We start from the raw sequence: 20075 nt of genomic DNA, 5'->3' as shown, positions 1-20075 counted from the left end.
CTAGAGGTAATAAATGAGTACATCAAAGTGGCAGGTTAAAAGATCAACACTCAAAAGTCTGTACTGTTTCTATACACTAGTAATGAACAATCTGAGGGGCAAATCATGAAAAAAATTCCATTTACAATTCAACCAAAAGAATAAAATATTTAGGAATAAATTTAACTAAAGAGAAAAAGACCTATACACAGAAAACTAAGAAATTGTTAAAAGAAATCACAGAAGACCTAAATAAATGGAAGGGCATACCATGTTCATGGATTGGAAGACTAAATATAGTTAAGATGTCAGTTCTACCTAAATTGATTTACAGATCCAATGCAATACCAATTAAAATCCCAACAACTTATTTTTCAGAAATAGAAAAACCAATAACCAAATTTATCTGGAAGGGCAGGGTGCCCCGAATAGCTAAAAGTATCCTGAGAAAGAAAAATGAAGCCGGAGGTCTGACACTATCTGACTTTAAGGTGTATTACGAAGCCACAGTGGTCAAAACAGCATGGTACTGCATAAAGATAGATATATTGACCAATGGACTCAGATAGATTGTTCAGATGTAGACCCTCTCATCTATGGACAATTGATCTTTGATAAGGCAGTCAAACCAACTCACCTGGAACAGAACAGTCAGTCTCTTCAATATATGGTGCCTAGAGAACTCGATAACTTCATGCAAAAGAATGAAAGAGGAGCCATATCTCACACCCTATACAAAAATTAACTCAAAATGGATCAAAGGCCTAAACATTAGCTCCAAGACCATAAAACTACTAGAAGAAAATGTAGGGAAATATCTTATAACTCTTATAACAGGAGGTAATTTCCTAGACCTTACACCCAAAGCACAAGCATTGAAGAAATAAATAAATAAATAAATGGGAACTCCTCAAAATTAAATACTTATGTGCATTCAAGAACTTCATCAAGAAAGTAAAAGGACAGCCTACACAATGGGAGAAAATATTTGGAAACGATATATCAGATGAAGGTCTAGTATCCAAAATATATAAGAGATTGCTCAACTCAACAACAAAAAGACAGACAACCCAATTACAAAATGGGCCAAAGACTTGGACAGACACTTCTCAGAAGAGGAATTACAGATGGCGAAAAACATGTGAAAACACGCTCAACTTCCCTGGCTATTAGGGAAATGTAAATCAACACCACAATGAGATATCATCTCACAGCCACCAGAATGGCCATTACCAATAAAACAGAAAACGACAAGTGCTGGAGAGGATGTGGAGAAAGAGGCACACTTATCCACTGTTGGTGGGAATGTAAAATGGTACAACTGCTGTGGAAGGCAGTCTGGAGGTTCCTCAGGAAGCTAAGTATAGAATTGCTATATGATCCAGCAATTCCATTGCTAGGTATTTACTCAGAGGACGTGAGGGCAAGGACACAAATGGACACTTGCACACCAATGTTTATAGCAGCATTATTTACAACTGCCAAGAGATGGAAACAGCCCAAATGTCCATCAACAGATAAGTGGCTAAACAAACTGTGGTATATATATACAATGGAATATTATGCAGCTGTTAAGACAGAATAAAGTTATGAAGTATATAACAACATGGATGGACCTTGAGGACATTATGCTGAGTGAGATTAGCTAGAAACAAAAGGACAAATACTGTATGGTCTCACGGATATGAACTAACATTCATGAATGAACTTGGAGAATTTCAGTTAAGAACAGAGACCATCAGGAGATAGAAATAGGGTAGATATTGGGTAATCGGAGATGAAAGGATACAGATTGTGGAACATGACTGATTGCAAAAATTCAGGAATGGATAGCACAATACTACCTAACTGTAAAACAATAACATTTGTACCATGAATGAAGCTGAATGTGAGAATAATAGAGGGAGGAGGGCTTGGGACACAAATGAAATCAGAAGGAAAGAAGGATAGTAAAGACTGAGTTGGTACATTGTAGGAATTCCTACAGTGTACAATGATAGTGAGTAAATATAAAACTAAAAAATGTTTTTGCATGAGGAAGAACAAAGGAATGTCAATATTGCAGGGTGTTGAAAATAGATGGTAATTAATATTTTAAAACTTCAACTTATGTGTGAGACTAAAGCAAAAAATGTTTATTTGGTACAAAATTTTTATTTTGACTAGTGCATTTCCTAATATAACTTATGTAAACAGCTTAATTGAACACTGTAAGTACATGGAACCTTGAGTAAGGCATGAGATTTTGTTGATTTGTCCAGAGTGATGCCCCGATAAATCCCAGAGTGATTTGAACAGTGATTAAAATAAAGTATTTGCAAAGTCCCCTTGGGGGAATGGTGAGAAAGGAGGAAAATTCAACTTACCCAAGTGGAGTATTCTTAATATTCTCACAAGCAGTAGGGACAACCAAAGCTATAGGCTGAGCCCCCAATCTTGGAGTTTGTTCATATGAAACTTGACCCTGCAAAGGACAGGCTAAGCCTACTTAAAATTAGGCCCAAGAGCCACCCCCAAGAGAACCTCTTTTGTTGCTCAGATGTGGCCTCTGTCAGCTAATACAAGAAGCAAACTCACTGCCCTCCCCCTCTCTATGTGGGACATCACTCCCAGGTGTTTAAACCTCCCTGGCAATGGGGGACAGAAATCCTAGAATGAGCTAGGACTCTGCATCAAGGGATTGAGGAAACTTTCTCGGCCAAAAGGGGGAAGAGAGAAATGAAACAAAATAAAGTGTCAGTGGCTGAGAGATTTCAAACAGAGTTGAGAGGTTATCCTGGAGGTTATTCTTACACATTACAAAGATATCACCTTTTCACTTAAGGTATATTGGAGAGGCTTGAGGGAAGTGTCTGAAAATGTGTCCAGTAGCCATGTTTCTTGAAGATGACTGTATAATGATACAGCTTTCACAATGTGACTGTGTGATTGTGAAAATCTTGTGTCTAATGCTCCTTTTATCTACGGTATGGATAGATGAGTAAAACATATGGATTAAAAATGGGCAACAAATGTTTAAATAAATATAGTAGTTTGAAATGCTAGTGATCAATGAAAGGGAATGGTAAGAGGTATAGAAAAAAACGGGAAACAAAGGCTAAAATATATCAGGTAGATGGAAATATTAGCAGCCAATGAGAGGAAGGGGTAAGGGGTTTGGTATGTATGAGTTTTTTTCTTTATATTTCTTTTCCTGAATTGATGCAAATGTTCTAAGAAATGATCATGGCGATGAATATATAACTATGTGATGAAGAAAAAAAAGAAAGTGAAAGGACAACCCACAGAATGAAGATAATATTTGCAAATCACCTATCTCATATGGGTCTAGTATTTAGAACATATAAAGAATTCTTACAACTCAACAATAAAAAGAGAAGATGCAATCTAATATGAGCAAAGGATCTGAATAGACATTTCTCCAAAGAAGATATACCAGTGGCCAATAAGTACATGAAGATATGCTCAACATCATTCGTCTTTAGAGAAATGCAAATCCCAACCACAATGAGTCATTATCAAAAAGGCATTGGATTGGGAAAGATGTAGAGAAATTGCGTAAGGCAGAGCAGTGGGCCGGGAAATGGGAAATGACTGCTAACAGGTACCAGTTTCTTTTGTGGGTGGTAAGAAGGTTCTCAACTTGGGCTGTGGTGATGGTTGCGAATATACTAAAAAAGAACTGAATTTTTCTCTTTAAAGGGGTCAATTGTATGGTATGTGAGTTACTTCTCAATCTATCTGTTTTAAAAAATTAGGTTCAAGTACAACTAGACGGGAATCTTGTTTCTCCCATTTGTCCTCTTACTAACAAAACACTTTCCTGTTCCCCATGGCTAAGAATGGCTCTCATTCCCTTTTCAGATTGATTCAAAGAATTGACTAATAGACAGAGAGGCCTTAGAGATGCTGACTCCTCATTTTCCCAAGGACCAGAATACATATATGTAAATTATAACTGCACCTAAAAAGTCTTCCCAAGCATCTGCTGGGTTAAGCATATAGCCAACTGAACTTCTTCATGGCTGAGGTCAACAATATCATTAATAAGTATTTAAAAGAATTTCAGGGAGAAGATAATCTATTTTTTAGAGTAAATTTGACTTTATTAAAATATTACTAAGTGGTAGAATGCTCAACTTCTATGCAGGAAACCCAGGTTCAATTCCCAGAACACACACCCCCCCCCCCAAAAGAAAAAGTTACTACATTTGCTGTCTGGATACCCTAGAAATCTAAAATTCAACTATTTCACAAGTCTCCAACTTTACTGTGAGTGTAAAATAGTACCTCTTTCCAACGTACCATCAGTCTTTGGTTTTTCCATTAAAATGTGATTTATTTACCTCGTATATAGAAGCTACTAGGAACTAATTAAATAAAGGTCTTCTTGATTGGAAGCCAATAGCTGTTGCTTAATATTTCTACTGATGAAAAAAAAAGGGGAATGATTCGTCTGCAACATGAATTTAAACCATAAATGACTAAACTACAGATTTCTTGTACCCATAAAGAAGGAGGGGTTAACATTAAGGTTGTAGAGTTTCTCTTTGGAGAGATTTAAACATAGACCTCATCTTCTTTTCCAGGCACATGTTTCATTAATTCTGGATTGTCAGTAAAAGAATCATGAGACAAATTCACCTGTCATCTTATAAGAAAACAGAGGCCTAGATTGTAAGATCTTGTAGCAGTCACATTTAGTCCTGAGTGGTAGTTATTATTTCTGGATTTTGAAAGGCTGTTTTATATTTGTATAACCCGGTATTCAGAGATAAGAACTAAGGCGATCAGGTCGAGATTAAGTAATTCAGAACACAGGGGTAAGGAAGACATTGTCTATATTTTAGAATTTCACCTACTCTTTGAGACAAAACAAAGAAAGTTTTGTTCTGTCTAGACCTTCAATTTTCTATAGCACATGGTCTAGGTCAACCTGTACGGATAGCTCATTTAAACAATTAAAATACAGGGAGCACAAAATAAGAATGAAGACTTTTAATGCTGAATGGCTTGATGTAATGCCTGGATACATCCTAGAGTAGATCAAGCAGAAAATCAGGAAGTATTGGCAGAGTCACTTGAGGGATGGGAGAGAAAATATGGAACTATTGAGCTTTGCCTCCAGGGAAACCCCTGATACCGTGTGTCAAACATTGGGGACACCGAAATCTATAGGCCAAACCCTTCTTGAGGCTTACTCTTGTAGAGCTATGTGTGTAGTGGAGAAGCTTAGCCTACCTATAATAAAAAAATAAAAAATAAAAAATAAAAAATTCACCTGTCACCATCTCTGAAAGCACAAACATCTGAACAACAAACCACCGAAATGGTTCGTCTTCTTTGGAGCACTTCGTGGTTCCCTTCCTCCTCTAATAAATGCTCTTTGGAGAAGACCCAAGGGTCAACCATAGGTCTTCATTGGTGAGACCCAAACAACTCTTTCTTCTAACTACCTTCATCTCTGTCAATATTCTCTCACCCAGGCTTTAAATACCGTGCAAACAGCCTATGATTCCCCAGTTTATACTCCCAGCCCAGATCCCTTCCTTTAACACCAGATTCCTATACCCAACTGCCTAGTGGATGTCTTCACACAATCTGAAAACAGAATGAGAGCAAAATAAGAGTTTTGTTTGCAAACGCGAGAAAAGGAGTTCCATTCTAGTTACATCTGAGCCTAATTTAAAAAAAAAAAGTTTTATTGAGATATAATTCACATACCATGCAACCGACTGATTTAAAGTATACAATTCAATGGTTGTTTTAATATAGTCACCGATATATGCAGCCATCACCAAAATCTAAGTTTAGAACATTTTCACCAGCCCCCAAAAGAAACCTGTACCATTAGCAGGCATTTCCCATATTTTTGTCAGCAGCCCCAGCCCTAAGCAACCATTAATCTCAAATTTCCCAGGTTCCCAAACAAACTTCTGGTTCTCCTGATTTCAACCCACAAATCTGCTTCTCCTGCAGGTACCCCCATCTCTACAGATGACAACTCCTGCCATCCAGTTGCAGGTGTCATCCTGGATTATTCTTTTTCTCTCCATACCCCACAACCCATCTGTAAGCAATTCCTTTTGGGTCTACCTTCAAAATGTAGCCAGAATCTGACCACTGTTCTCCACCTGTACCTTTACCTCCCTGTTTCAAGTCTCCAACACCAATTCTAAGAGCCTCCTAATTGCTCTCTCTGATTCTCTCTTTGCCCCCCGCCCCCCTTTAGTCTACTCACCACTCAGCATCCAGGGGGAGTCTGATAAAACCTAAGTCACTCCTTTGCTCAAAACTTTCCAATGGCTCCCGTCGCACTCAGGTTAAAAACCAAAGTCCTTGCCAAGCTCTATTTGATCCAGATCCCTGTTACTTTTTAAGCCACATTGATTTCCTTCCTCTTCCTCGAACTTGTCAGCACACTCTCATTTCAGGGCCTTTGCACCTATCGTCCCTTCTGCCTGGAAGAGTCTTCTCCCAGACTCCCCTGATGGCTCATTTCTTTGACTCCTTCAGGTATTTGCTCAATGCCACCTTCCCAGTGTTGTCCTCCCTGAGCCCACCCACCACCCCCACCCAGTTTACAAAATATAACCCCCACTCCAACATTCCATATTCCTCGTCTCTGCTTCATTTTTATATGACATATCACCACCTCCCGTACTTCCACTGATTTATTTTCTGTCTCCCCCACTAGAATTTAAACTCCACAAGACTCTCTGTACTTGGTTTGTTTGTTCCCTGTCCTGCCTCTATAACCTAAAACAGAACCTAGCACATAGTATGCACTCATTAAATATTTTTGAATGAATGTCCCAGACCAAAAGCCCTAAGGTAGATTTCCACATTGAGTTAATCACAGCCTTCTTTTATGAATCTAGTGCTCAGCAATTTTTGTCTCTACATGGAGGCTAATTTCCATAGATGGGCCTGGAATTTTTTTTGCCCAGTACACAAATCCTCCATTCTTTAATAGAAAGGGACTTCAAAATAAATGACAATACTATGCAGACCTCCTGGTAAGGTCTTCTGAAATACAGAAGTACTTCTTTCATGAAATGACGGAAGTATGGAAATCAATGAAAAGCAAAGAAAACATACACTACACATATTTATTTTTACAATATATGCTTTAAATGTGTAAAGTGTAAACAAAGGAAATTCAACTGTCTCTCTTCCTCCTTGTGAAATTACTTTGCCCCTAAAAATAATTATATGACAGCATACTTGTTGAAGGGGTTTTATGCAACCAGAATAGATAACACAGAATCCATGCACATAAAATTCAAATCTGTTAGTAAAAATTGATGCCCCACAGACCTGCTCAAAGTCTCTTTATTCATATTTTGCAGACAATTCCACCAGGTTTGGTTATCTGGTTTCCTAGCTTATAACACATCAGAACGAGCAATGCGAGAGGGGGCATAGAGGATTCTGCAATAATAGCTGGTTGGTAGAAACAGATAAACTAACAGCAGTAAGAAATGACAGCTAACAGCAAAGGGATATCCAGAAAGCTTAGAGAAAAAAAAAAGCAGGCCTTTCAAATTAAAAGGCAGGAAAATCTCTGCCCATTTAATGTAAAAACAAACAGCCTTCTACAGTTTAGGAGCCCCTAAGAGAGCACTGTACATTAAAATTTCCAATGTTCTTATAAGGGTGATCTTGAACCAACGAGAAAGAAAACAAATCTTTTCAGGTTCAGAAGTCTAGAAGGTAAATATCTTTTGAAAAGCCTCCAGTCCAAAAAGTTAAGGATTTAGGAGGGGAGGGAGAATCTGACCTGAAAAGTGTGCATGTCAGTTCCCCAGAAAAATCAGTTATATTCAAAGCGGTGTTGCCTGATAAATGGCCCATCATCACTGGAATACTGAAAGTACATTGGGTAATTAACATTTTTTAAGTGAAATCTTTTTTATTATAGCAGTTGTAGGTTAAAAAAAAAATCCATTCAGAAAGTGCACAATTCCCCTACACCCAACCTCCCTTACTAACACAGTTTTCTCTATTAATATTTTATATTAGCATGCTACCTTTGTTACAATTGATGAATCATTATTATTATAGTTATATTATTAACTTTAAATTTGTAGTTTACATTAGGATTCACTCTTTGTGTTGTAAACTTCTATGGGTTTTTTTACATGTTATTCTGATAACTTATAAACAACCTAAGAGTTCTAATTTTAATCACTTTCAAGTATATAATTCAGTGGTGTTAATTACTTTCACACATTTTGCTGCCATCACCACCATCCGTTGCCAAAATTTTTCTATCACCCCAAATCTGATCCGATTTCACCCCAAACAGATTTCACCCCAAAACAGATTTGGATGGTGGTGATGGCAGCACAATGTGTGAAAGTAATTAACACCAACAACACTGCCCCTGGTAAACTGTATTCTAATTGCTGATTCTATGAATTTGCATATTCTAATTATTTCAAATCGGTGAACATATACAATACTTGTCCTCTGTGTCTGGCTTATTTCATTCAGAATTGTGTCTTCAAGGGTCACCTATGTAGAAAACCTCATTTCTTTTTACTGTTGAATAATATTTCGTTGTATTTTTTAGAGAAGTTGTAGGTTTACAGACTAATGATGCAGAAAGTACAAAGTTCCCACATACCCCCATACACACACAGGCAGTCTTCCCTACTACTTGACATTTTGAATTAGTGTGGTATTTTTTTTACACTTAATGAAATAATATTATTATAATGATACCATTAATTATAGTCCATAGTTTACAATAGGATTCACTCTTTGTGTTACACATTCTTTGTTTTTAAAAATTTTTATATGATATAAAATTTATATATGATAGCATATATACAAAGTAAAATTTCCCCTTTTAATCATTTTCAAATATACAATTTGAAAATACAGTGTTAACTGCATTCACAGTTTCGCTAACATCACCACCAACTATTACTAATAATTTTTCATCACCCCAAACCGAAACTCTGTTCCAATTGAGCATTAACTCCCCATTCCTTATCCGCAACCCAGCCCCTGGTAACCTGTATTCCAGATTCTTATTCTTGAATTTGCATATTCTAATCATTTCATATAAATGAAATCATGCAATATTTGTCCTTTCATGTCTGGCTTATTTCACTCAATATAATGTCTTCAGCATTCACCCATGTTGTTGCACATTATTTCGCTTTGCTAAAGCTGCTGGAATGCAATATACCAGAAATGGGTTGCCTTTTTCAAAGGGGATTTATTAGGCTACAAGTCTACAATTCTAAGGTCATGAAAATGTCCAAAGTAAGATATCAATAAGAGGATACCTTCACTGAAGAAAGGCTGATGGCATCTGGGGTTCCTCTGTCACATGGGAAGGCACATGGCAACATCTTCTGGCCCTTCTCTCCTGGGTTGGTTTCAAAATGGCTCTCTCAGCTCCTGTGGGTCCTTCGGCTTCTACTGGGGCATTTTCTTTCTTTGTCTCCATACATCTCTAAGCTCTGAGTAAAGGATTAAGACCCACCTTGAATTGGTGGGTCACATATCTATGGAAATAACCTAATCAAAAAGGTCCACTCACAATGAAGGTCCACCACAAGAAGGGATTAAAATAACATGGCTTTTTGGAGGACATAACAGTTTCAAACAAGCACACATGTCATTTCCTTTTATGGCTGAATAACGTGTGTATATGCCTCATTTTGTTTATCCATTCTTCCATGGATGGACACTCAGGTTGCTTGCAACTTCTGGCAATTGTGAATAATGCTAATATGAAAACCAGTGTAAAAATATCTGCTCAAGTCCCTGTTTTAATTCTTTAGGGTTTACACCTTGCAGTGAGATTTCCAGGTCATAAGATAATTGTAGTAGTTAAGTTCAGGTGTCAACTTCGCCAGGTAATGGTGCCCAGTTCTGTCGCAGTGGACTTAAATCATTAGTATGTGAATTTCATCTATGGCTGATAATATCTGCAGTTGGCTAAGGTGAGGTCCTTCTACGATGAGTTGATATAGTAGATGGAATTTTTCCTTGATTTCCTCTTCAGATTGTTCATTACTAGTGTATAGAAATAACACTGATTTTTGCCACTTAGCTGAATTCATTTATTAGCTCTAGTAGTTTCATTGTGGATTTTTCAAGTATTTCTGTATATAGGATCATGCCATCTGCAAACAGGGATAGCTTTACTTCCTCCTTTCCAATCCGGGTGTCTTTTATTTCTTTTTCTTGCTTAATTTCTCTCACTAGAACTTCCAGTAGAGTGTTGAATAATAGTGGTGACAGTGGGGAACCTGGTCTGACCTCAGGGGAAAAGCTACCAATCTTTCATCATTTAGTATAATTTTAACTGTGAGTTTATCATATGTGCTCCTTATCATGTTGAGAAAGCTTCCATTAATTCTTAGTTTTCTGAGTGTTTTTATCAAGAAAGAGTGCTGGATTTTGTCAAATGCCTTTTCTGCATTGAGAACTTGAGATGTGTGTGTGTGTGTGTGTGTGTGTGTGTGTGTGTTTTCCCTCATGCTACTAATGTGGTATATGATGTTATTGATTTTCTTATATTGAACCACCCTTGAATTCCTAGAGTAAATCCCACTCGATCATGGTGTATAAGTCTTGCACTGTGCTATTGGATTTGGTTTGCTAATATTTTGCTGAAGATTTCTGCATTTATATTCATGAGTGATATTGGTCTGTAATTTTCTCATACTGTGATATCTGTACTTGGCTTGGTATTAGACTGATGCTGGCCTCACAGAATGAGTTAGGAAGAGTCCCTCCTCTTCAATATTTTGGAAGACTTTGAGCAGGATTTGTATTAAATCTTCTTGGAATGTTTGGTGAAATTCACCAGTGAAGCCATTTTGGTCTTGGGCTTTTCCTTGTTGGAAGTTTTTTCCATTACTGATAATCTCTTTGCTTGGCTTATTATTTGTTTGTTTAAATCTTCTGTTCCTCCTTAAGTCAGTGTTGGTAGTTTATATGTTTCTAAGAATTTATCCATTTCATCTAGGTTATCTAATTTGTTGACATACAATCCTTCACAGTATCTTCTTACTTTAGTTTTATGTTCCTGTGAGGTCAGTAATAATGTCTCTCCTTTCACTTATGATTTTAGATATTTGTATCCTCTCTCTCTTTTTTTATTTGCAAGTCAAGTTAAAGTTTGTAAATTACATTGATCTTTTCAAAGAACCAACATTTGGTTTTGTTGATTCTATTTTTTTTAATTCTCTATTTCATTTACCTCTGCTGCAATTTTTGTTATCTCCTTCCTTCTGCTCACTTTAGGTTTAGTTTGCTTTTCTTTTTCTAGTTCTGCCAGGTGTGAATTTAGGTCATGGGATTTAAATCTTCCTTCTTTTTTAATATGAGAATTTAGACATATAATTCCCCTTTTAGCACTGCCATTGTTGCATCCCAAAGTTTCGGTATGCTGTGTTTTTATGTTCTTCTCACAATATTTCCTAATTTCCCTTGTAATTTTTTCTTTAACCCACTGGTAGTTTATATTTGTGAATTTTCCAGTTCTTCCTTTCTTATTGATTTCTAGCTTCATTCCAGTGAGAGTGATGATACATTGTATGATTTCAATATTTTTTTAGTTTATTAAGACTAGTTATGTGATCTAACATGTGGTTTATGCTAGAGAATAACCCATGTGCACTAGGAAGAATGTGTATTCCGCTGCAACTGCATAGAGTGTTGTGTTAGTTAGATTCAGTTGTCAACTTGGCCAGGTGAGCATACGTAGTTCTGTTGCTGCAGACACAAGCCAATGGTACGCGAACCTCATCTGTTGCTAATTACATCTGCAGTCGGCTAGGAGGCGTGTCTGCTGCAATGAGTGAGGTTTGACTTAATTGGCTGGTGCTTAAATGAGAGAACGCAATGTTGCACAGCCAAGCAGCTCAGCATTCCTCATCTCAGCACTTGCAGCTCAGCCCAGGCCTTTGGAGATGGAGAAAGAAATCACCCCGGGGAAAGTTGTTGGAACCCAAGGGCCTGGAGAGAAGACCAGCAGAGACCATCTTGTGCCTTCCACGTAAGAAAGAACCTCAGTGGAAAGTTAGCTGCCTTTCCTCTGAAGAACCAACAAAATAAATCCCCTTTTATTAAAAGCCAGTCTGTCTCTGGTGTGTTGCATTCCGGCAGCTAGCAAACTAGAACAAGTGTCTAATTGGTTTAGAGTGGTGTTCAAATTTTCTGATTTTTATTGATCTTCTGTCTAGATGTTCTATCCGTTAATGAACATTGCATATTTAAATCTTCTACTATTAAAGTAGAACCATTTGTTTCTCTGTTCAAAGCTGTCTATATTTGCCTTATATTTTAGGGCTTGCTGTTAAATGCATAAATATTTATAATTGTTATATCTTTTTGTTGTGATGACCCCTTTATTAGTATATAGAGTTCTTCTTTTTCCCTTGAAAATTTTTTTACTTAATGTCTATTCTATCTGATATTAGTATAGGTAACCCAGCTCTCTTTACTATTTGTACAGAATATTTTTTTCTAGTCTTTCACTTTCAACCTACTTGTGTGTTTGAAGTTAAGTTGCCTCTCTTATAAAAAGCATATGGTTATGGATACTTTATTTAAATATGCCTATGGTTAAGCTAACTAAGATATCCATTTTTGGTGGTTCTAAGTGTATTGTTTGTTTTCTTAAATTAAAAAAGAAAAATAATAAAAATTTAAAAAGCATATAGTTGGGTCATACTTTTTTTTGTCTATTATGTCACTCTGCCTTTTGACTGGAGAGTTTACTTCATTTACCTTTAATATAACTACTAATAATACAGGACTTTCTTCTGCTATTTTGCTATTTGGTTTTTCTGAGTCTTTTATCTCTTTTGTCCCTCAATTCTTCCATTACTTCCCATTTTGCATTTATTTGATCTTTTGTGGTGGACCATTCTGAGTCCCTTCTCATTTCCTTCTGTGTATGTTTTCTCAGCTATCTTCTTTGTGGTTACTGAGAGGGTTTAAATTTAACATTCAAAGTCTATATCAATCTCATATTATTAGATACCAGTTAACTTCAAAAGCATACACAAACCATCTTCCTATACTCCTCCGTCCCCCCACCTTTTTGTTGTTCTTGTCACAAATTAAATCTTTATATATTGTGCATCCAAAACCATAGATTTATCGCTACTTTTTAGGCATTTGTATTTTAGGTTCTGTAAAAAGTGAAGTTATATCCCAAAAATACAATACAATAATACTGGCATTTATACATACCATTGTAATGACTGTTACTAGAGATTTTTATTTCTTTGTGCCACTTAGCTCTACTGTCTAGTGTCCTTTCCTTTCAGTTTGAAGAAATCCCTTTAGCATTGCTTGTAGGGTAGGTCAAGTGTCATAAACTCTTCCCCCCTTCCTTTTTTTTTTTAAATCTGGGAATGTCTTAATCTTTCCAGCACTTAAAAAATACAGTCTCACCAGATATAAAATTCTTGCTTGACAATTATTTTCTTTCAGCACTTTATTGAAGGGCAAGTTCAAATGGTAATTTTATAATAAATATGTGGCTTTCTGTGGTAGACTTTGCGATAAGCACATTTAAAGAAGGACAAATTCAGTCCCAGGAGTTGTTTAATGAATGCCACGGATGAGCGTAAGAAATGTATACACTTGTTCACAGCCCCAGCCAGACCTAGTAGTCATCTGAACCTTCTACAGGAACCACACCCCTAAAACTTCCTCTTCCTCCTCCATTTCCTGTTTTAATGGTATCTCTTCACACCCAGTCACCATAATAGAAACCTGGGATCAAGCTAGACTCTTTCCCTGTCCCTGGAGCCTCATAATTAATTGCCAAGTTAAGTCAATTCTACCCTTTCAACTCCTCTCAGGCCTCTGCCCTTCCCCTCATCCCCAGAACTGATTTGGTCCATGCCTTCATCTGCTCTTGCCCAGCTTACTTTACCTGCTTTCTAGCTGGCCACCTACCTCCAGTCTTGTTCCTCTTCACTGCATTCTCCACACATTGCTTCCTCCCCATGGCTGCCAGATTGATCTTTGTAACAGCAAAAACACCCACCAAACACCTACAACCTCTAGATGGGTCCTGAAATGCAGAAGAGCCAGCCTCTCCAGAACATCAACTAGTTCCATTCCCCTACCCCATATTATCGACAGCCTCTTCCAATGTGAAAAAGTTAGAATGGCCATAGCCCAGTTAAAGAGTGGGAGAAAGATCAAAGAAGGTAGTGGAGTTATACATAGAAGATAGGGTTTAACAAACGAGCATGATTGCCAAATCATTATATTGATATTTCTTTTAGTATCTTAGAGCAGCTAGAAGTCAAAACCTAAAATTGTGGAATTGTAACCCATACCAAACTCTGAAATCTGTTCTACAACTAATTGCTGCAATGGACTATGAAACTTATTGCTTTTTGTATATATTTACTTTTCACAAAAAAGAAAAAAGAGGAGGAATATAACAGAAGATAAGATTTAACATATAAGTAAGACTGGTGAATCATTATATTGACATTTCTTTTGGTCTCTGGTGTCTTGGAGCAGCTAGAAGAAAAAATGAAAAATTGCAGAACTGTAACCCATACCAGACTTAAAAATCTGTTCTATAACTACTTACTAAAATGTACTTGGAAATTTATTGCTTTTTTGTATATATGTTATATTTCACAATTTTAAAAGTTTAAAAGAAATAATACCCACCAGCATCGTCACTATTCACTGCTGTGAACATTGTGCATTGCACACACAACTCTAAGCAGGCCATCATTCATGGTGCAGCCTGCCTGAATGGAGCCCCTAAGGGTTTTGCAGTGCACAACCTGTAAAACCATACTCAGGAGCCCTGCTCCATTTCCCTGCTTATAACGTGCCCATGGTTCCCCCATTGCCTTGGGCATAAAGCAAAAACCCTTTAACATGCCTTAACACACCTTACAAGGCACTGTCTGATTTATTCCTTGTCTACCTTTCCAAATGCATCTCTTTCCTCTACCCTCCGTACTTCACACTCCAATCATTAAAAAAAAACCCTGCAATTTCCCAAAAGTGCTATGCTGTTCCCTTCTTGTTTTTCATTGCATATCTTATTTCCTTTGACTGGAATGCCCTTCTCAGTACTTATTTCCCATCACATTCCAGACTCACCCCCTGTACACCTGGAGATTTGTACGCATCTTTCAAGGTTCAACTAATGCACCAGTCCTCTCCATGAAATCTTCCCCTGACTCCCTATGTATCAATCATTCCCTCTTCTGGCTGCCCCATGCAGATCCTGCACACATATCTCTGTAATTAGCTTATTATACTGTAGCATAAATCCTGGTAGTGAGCAGTCTACAAATGTTCATTATTGAAGCAATTTTTCAGAAAGTTGCTTACCACACTGAAAAGCTTTGTAAACTCTTTGTACACGGTAGACTATTTTTTAAATATATGAAATCCTTTTCACATTTAAAATCACTGTGCATGTCTAACAACATAGCACAAACCACTTCCAGGGCGCCCTGCTGGTCCATTCGGACGTAGAGATTACTGCTAATGATGTTGAAAGGCAAAAAAGATACTGCAAAGCCTACGTAAAAACACAGAGACTCCTGTCATTTAAAGGCTGTGACTCGTAATGCCACAGCAATGGGGACCTGCCATCACACAACTTTAGAAATTGGGGAAATCACTTGGCTGTAGAAATATCGATTTATATTTCATAGCATAGCTAAGTTAATTTTTGTGACGAAGCATACACTTTTCCTACGGAGATCTTTTTTACCCTGAAGAAGCAGGAGGTAAATGAGAACAAGACGCACAGTACTTTCCACTGCACTGCACAGAAGGTTACAATGAGATTCTTTTGCATCAACCAAAAACCATTTTAACTGCTCTCAAGACCTGAAGTTTGCGCCCCATCATCACGCTCCCTTCAACACTTAATTACAGGTAGAAAATCATATCGACTACTTCAAAAGCAGAACAGGGAAGACCAAAGAGTTTTGTCTTATTGAAGATGCAGAGACCACAGCCTTGAATTGTTTCCCCTGATCTAAAACTAAGAGGGTGTGCCTGACCTCTTCCAGATTCGCCGATTGCACTGTAGATGGAGCGGTGTTTGGGATAGGTGCTGGGGCTACCTGATTAGCGGTAAATCCCTACCAAGTCTACTTTTTTGGATATGGAAGCTCTCAATGGCACGGCTGAGCACCTGATGAGCCAAGACGACAGTGGGGGGCTGAGAACCGCACAGGCCCATCAGCCGCAGGACCTCGCTGACTTGTCTGCAAAGCGCAAGCGGAACTTAAGACCCGGAGTCGCACCCTTTCTCAGATTGCTCCCGCGCCCCAGTCCGCAAGGTCCGGTTGGAACTTCTCTCCCAGAGCCTGCTGCGCCTGCCCTGCTGCACAGACCCTTGGGAAACGTGCTGCGCATCGCGACTGCAAGAATCCAAGTCCGCGTTACTCCCCACTCACGACCCTAATCCAAACCGCGGCCGCGACAGGTAAAGAAAGGTTGCTTAAAAAAAAAAAAATCCTTGGCCCTGTCTTGGTATGTCCGTCCTGCCAGACAAACGACAGCTTCTGCCTTTATGGCGAAGACCCCAGGAGGCAGGCAACTCCTGCACCGAGCTGAAAAGATTACACTTGTCTGGGTAAAGAGCCCATGCAAGCATTGCCTCTCCAACTCCTCTCGGAACCCCGGCACCTTTTATTACTCGGTCTCCCCCACCCCCACCCAGCACCCCACCCCCCACACACGTGTTACCCAAAGAATCCGTCGCTTTTCCAGCAATCCTGGGAAAATCACCTGGGAAAACAATGTGCCCTCGGGCAGGCTGGGCTCTCTTTGGGGCGCGCGGAGTTGGGAGATGCGCTCTAATACCCCTTCTGGTGGCGCACGGAAGCGGGTGCGGAGTGGATGGGAGACCCGGAGCAGCAGGGCGGCGGCGGCGGCGGCGGCTGCGATGCTGTCGCACCGCTTCGGGGGCTTTTCTCACCGTGCGCCCGCCGCGTCCCAGAGAGAACTGACCGACGCACGAGCTCGCTCGCGGCGGGGGAGGCAGGCGCAGAGGGACAGGGCGAGGGCCGGCAGCGGAGGGAAGGCTATAAGAATTGCTGGCCGGCCTTGAGCGGGGCTCGGGAGGGAGCGGGGGAAGAGAGGAGCCCAGCGAGCTGGGCAGGAGCCCGAGGTTGCGAGCGGGTGCCAGCTGGAAGGGACTTACTTGCGAAGAAGACAGCTTGCAGGAGGCAGAGATAGCTCTTCCCGTACTTCTCCGAGATCCTCACGCGCTGCAGGGCCATGGCCATGTCCACCTGCAGAGGGACCGCCTGGGCGACCGGCAGGAGCCTGCAGCCGTCTGGGGGCAGGGTCCTACCGCACAGCACCGAGGGCCACGCCGCCCCTATGGCTGCCTGGGGCACAGACGCGGCCGCCAGCGTGGGCGAGCCCAGGTGCGGCCGGGAATTCGCAGCCGCCAGCCTCTCGCTGGGGGTCCCCCGGCCCGGTCCGCCGCAGCCGGGGCTGCTCAGACGGGAGCCCTGCCCCACGCGCCACTCCCCGCGGGGGTCACAGTCCGCCGCCCCGCTCAGCCCGGCTGCGCCTCCCCGGCGGGTCGGAGCCGGTGAGTAGGGGCTGCAGCCCCGGAGAGCCGGAACTTGCTCGAGAAGTTGGGACACCCAGCAGTGCGCTGGTGGTTGCAGCCGCCGCGAGGGCAACTCCTCCTGGGTGCGCACCCACTCCCCCGCTCAGCAGTTATGGGGATGAGAGGAGGCGGGGAATGAAGAGGAGGGACTCCTGAAACCGAACGGGAGAGCCCCTGCCGAGGTGCCCATTGTCCGGGAGAGGGAGGCCGGGCTAGGCAGGGCCACGTGGTGGGAGGAGACCTCCGGGGCTTGCACTCCTATGGCAACTTTGTAAGCCTTGGCAATTCCTTAGCATCCCCGCTCGCGCTGGTCACTGCAAAGATTCGCGGTGTGTGGGAGGTACACAGTGGGGGCACATGCCGCCGCCAAGAGGAAACGAACCTTGGGTAGCCTGGAAGGATCTGTCCTGAAGCCAAGATAGATAGGCCCTCCCATCGCAAACACACACACACACACACACACACACACACACACACACACACACACACACACCCCTCGACCTCAGGACCAGGGGGCGCCAAGTCGGTGTCACAGGGATTCGCCCTAATGTTATTCCAATGCTAGGGAGTCCTTATGGAATTGCAAGCGCCATTTCTTTGTTTGATGCTTGTCCTTTATGAAGTTTCCTGGCAAGAAATACTTAAGATAAAATAAACAGGTAAGATGCTCAACCTCACTATGAGAGAAGCAAAAATTTAAACTAGTGTGATATGCCTTTTTCAGCTAGCGGTTTTGCAAAGATTAAGACCGCTAATATCCAGAGTTAAGAAGATTGGGAGAAAACTTGCACGGACACATTGATAAGCCCTTTTGGGAAATAATTTTGCTATCAACAATTTTATTGTACCACCCCCTTTGATCCTGCAGTGTGACTTCTAGAAATCTAGACCTGTATGATGGAGTCTGTCAATTTGTCATATAGTAATAGGTGCCCAGTCATGGAAAAATATATAAATAAAATTTATCGGATGCTAGCAATGTGTCAAGCACTATGCTAAGAACTTCATATGCATTATTTGATTTATTCTTCACACCAGTACTGTGCAGAAGTGCTCTTGTTAATAACTTGTAGGTGAGGAAACTGAGATTCATAGAGATTTAGGGACTTGCCAGAGATCTCAACAGCTCCATGTCCACTATGAGGTGGATTTGGAAATCCTATACAGGTCTAAGTCTACCTGGCTAGATTGGAGCCCAACACTCACTGCAGCATTATTTGAAGAGTAAAAATAGGAAACCAACTATAAAATAAGTGATCAGCAGCAGGAAGTTGTTTAAATAAATCTCATTATATCTGTATTATGAACTACACTGCAGCTGTTAAAAAAAAAAGCAGGAGATTGAGCTACGTATAGAGAGAGGTCCTGTTACATTGGCAAGTGAAAAAAGTAGGTACGAAACAATATATACAGTTTGATCCAACTTTTTAAAGCCTATATACATGCATGAAGAAAAATATATCCTTGTGGCTTCCTGTATGCATAGAAAATGGCCTGAAAGTACACAAAATGCTAACAGAGGTGAACATTGGAGAGTGAAATTAGGAAGCAGTTAGAGGGTGACTCCTTTTTTACTTTATAAATAACAGGTTAAATTTTTTACAATGAGCAATTGTCAGTTTTGTAGCTCGTTTTTAAAATGAAGAAGGAAATAAACAGAAAAATCAGTCTAGGTTTGGGACACTATTAGAAAATTAACAATGGGAATGCATTTCTAAGTATAAAAGCAATAGAAATATCAAAAAAGGAAAAGGCAAATAAAAGTGACATAAAAATTTAAAACTTCTGCATAATTACTAAGCATACACAAAAGCCAAACCACAAATGAAATGATACTTGAAAATATATAGGGTAATTAAAAGAATAATATCCTTCAAGGGTCCCCAGGTAGCCAAGATGATCTTGAAAATCAAAAAAGAATTAGGACTCACACTTTCCAATTCCAAATTTTACTACAAAGCTACATTAATGGAGACAGTGTGATTCTAGCAAAATAAGAGACTTAGAGGTCAGTAGAAAAATATGGAAAGTCCAGAAGTAAACACTTATATTTATGGTCAGCTGATTTTTGACAAGGGTATCAAGACAATTTGACATGGGAAAGGAAAGGCTTCAAGAAATGATTCTGGGACAACTGAATAACCACATACAAAAGATTGAAGTTGCACCTCTACTTTATGCTATATTCAAAAATTAACTCAAAGTGGATCAACAACCTAAATAACAAATTAGTTTAAAAATAGGCAAAATACTTGCTAAATATGTACATACAAATGGCCAATACATACATGAAAAGATGCCTCACACCATCAGCCATGGGGAAATGCAAATCAAAACCACAATGAGATGTCACTTCATATCCATCGGGTGACAATAATAAAATTATGGACAATAACAAGTGGAGGTGAAGATGTGGAGATATGGGAACCGTCACACATTGCTGACCAGAATGTGAAATTGTGCAGCTGATGTGGAAAACAGTCTGGCA

At 39.8% G+C, this 20075-nt stretch overlaps 1 protein-coding gene across 4 annotated transcripts in view; it reads right to left on the bottom strand.

Annotated features, from left to right (window-relative positions):
• Positions 1 to 17383, bottom strand: part of MCF2 (MCF.2 cell line derived transforming sequence) — a 128439-nt gene extending 111056 nt beyond the window's left edge. For 3 of the 4 annotated variants that reach the window (XR_013169606.1, XM_077146826.1, XM_077146825.1), the window contains exon 1: positions 17168 to 17382. Coding sequence is in view for 3 of the 4 variants with exons in the window: in XM_077146826.1 (XP_077002941.1) it covers positions 17168 to 17252 (85 nt within the window). In the remaining variant the exon portion in view is untranslated. Of the gene's footprint in view, positions 1 to 17167 lie in introns of all 4 variants that reach the window. The other variant, XM_077146824.1, reaches the window with a different exon arrangement.
• Between the last annotated feature and the right edge of the window lie 2692 nt (positions 17384 to 20075).

The sequence above is a fragment of the Tamandua tetradactyla genome, chromosome X (assembly GCF_023851605.1).
Source record: "Tamandua tetradactyla isolate mTamTet1 chromosome X, mTamTet1.pri, whole genome shotgun sequence".
Taxonomy (NCBI): Eukaryota; Metazoa; Chordata; class Mammalia; order Pilosa; family Myrmecophagidae; genus Tamandua; species Tamandua tetradactyla.
The sequence above is the reverse complement of the archived record's forward strand: the minus strand, read 5'-3'. Positions and strand labels throughout refer to the sequence as shown.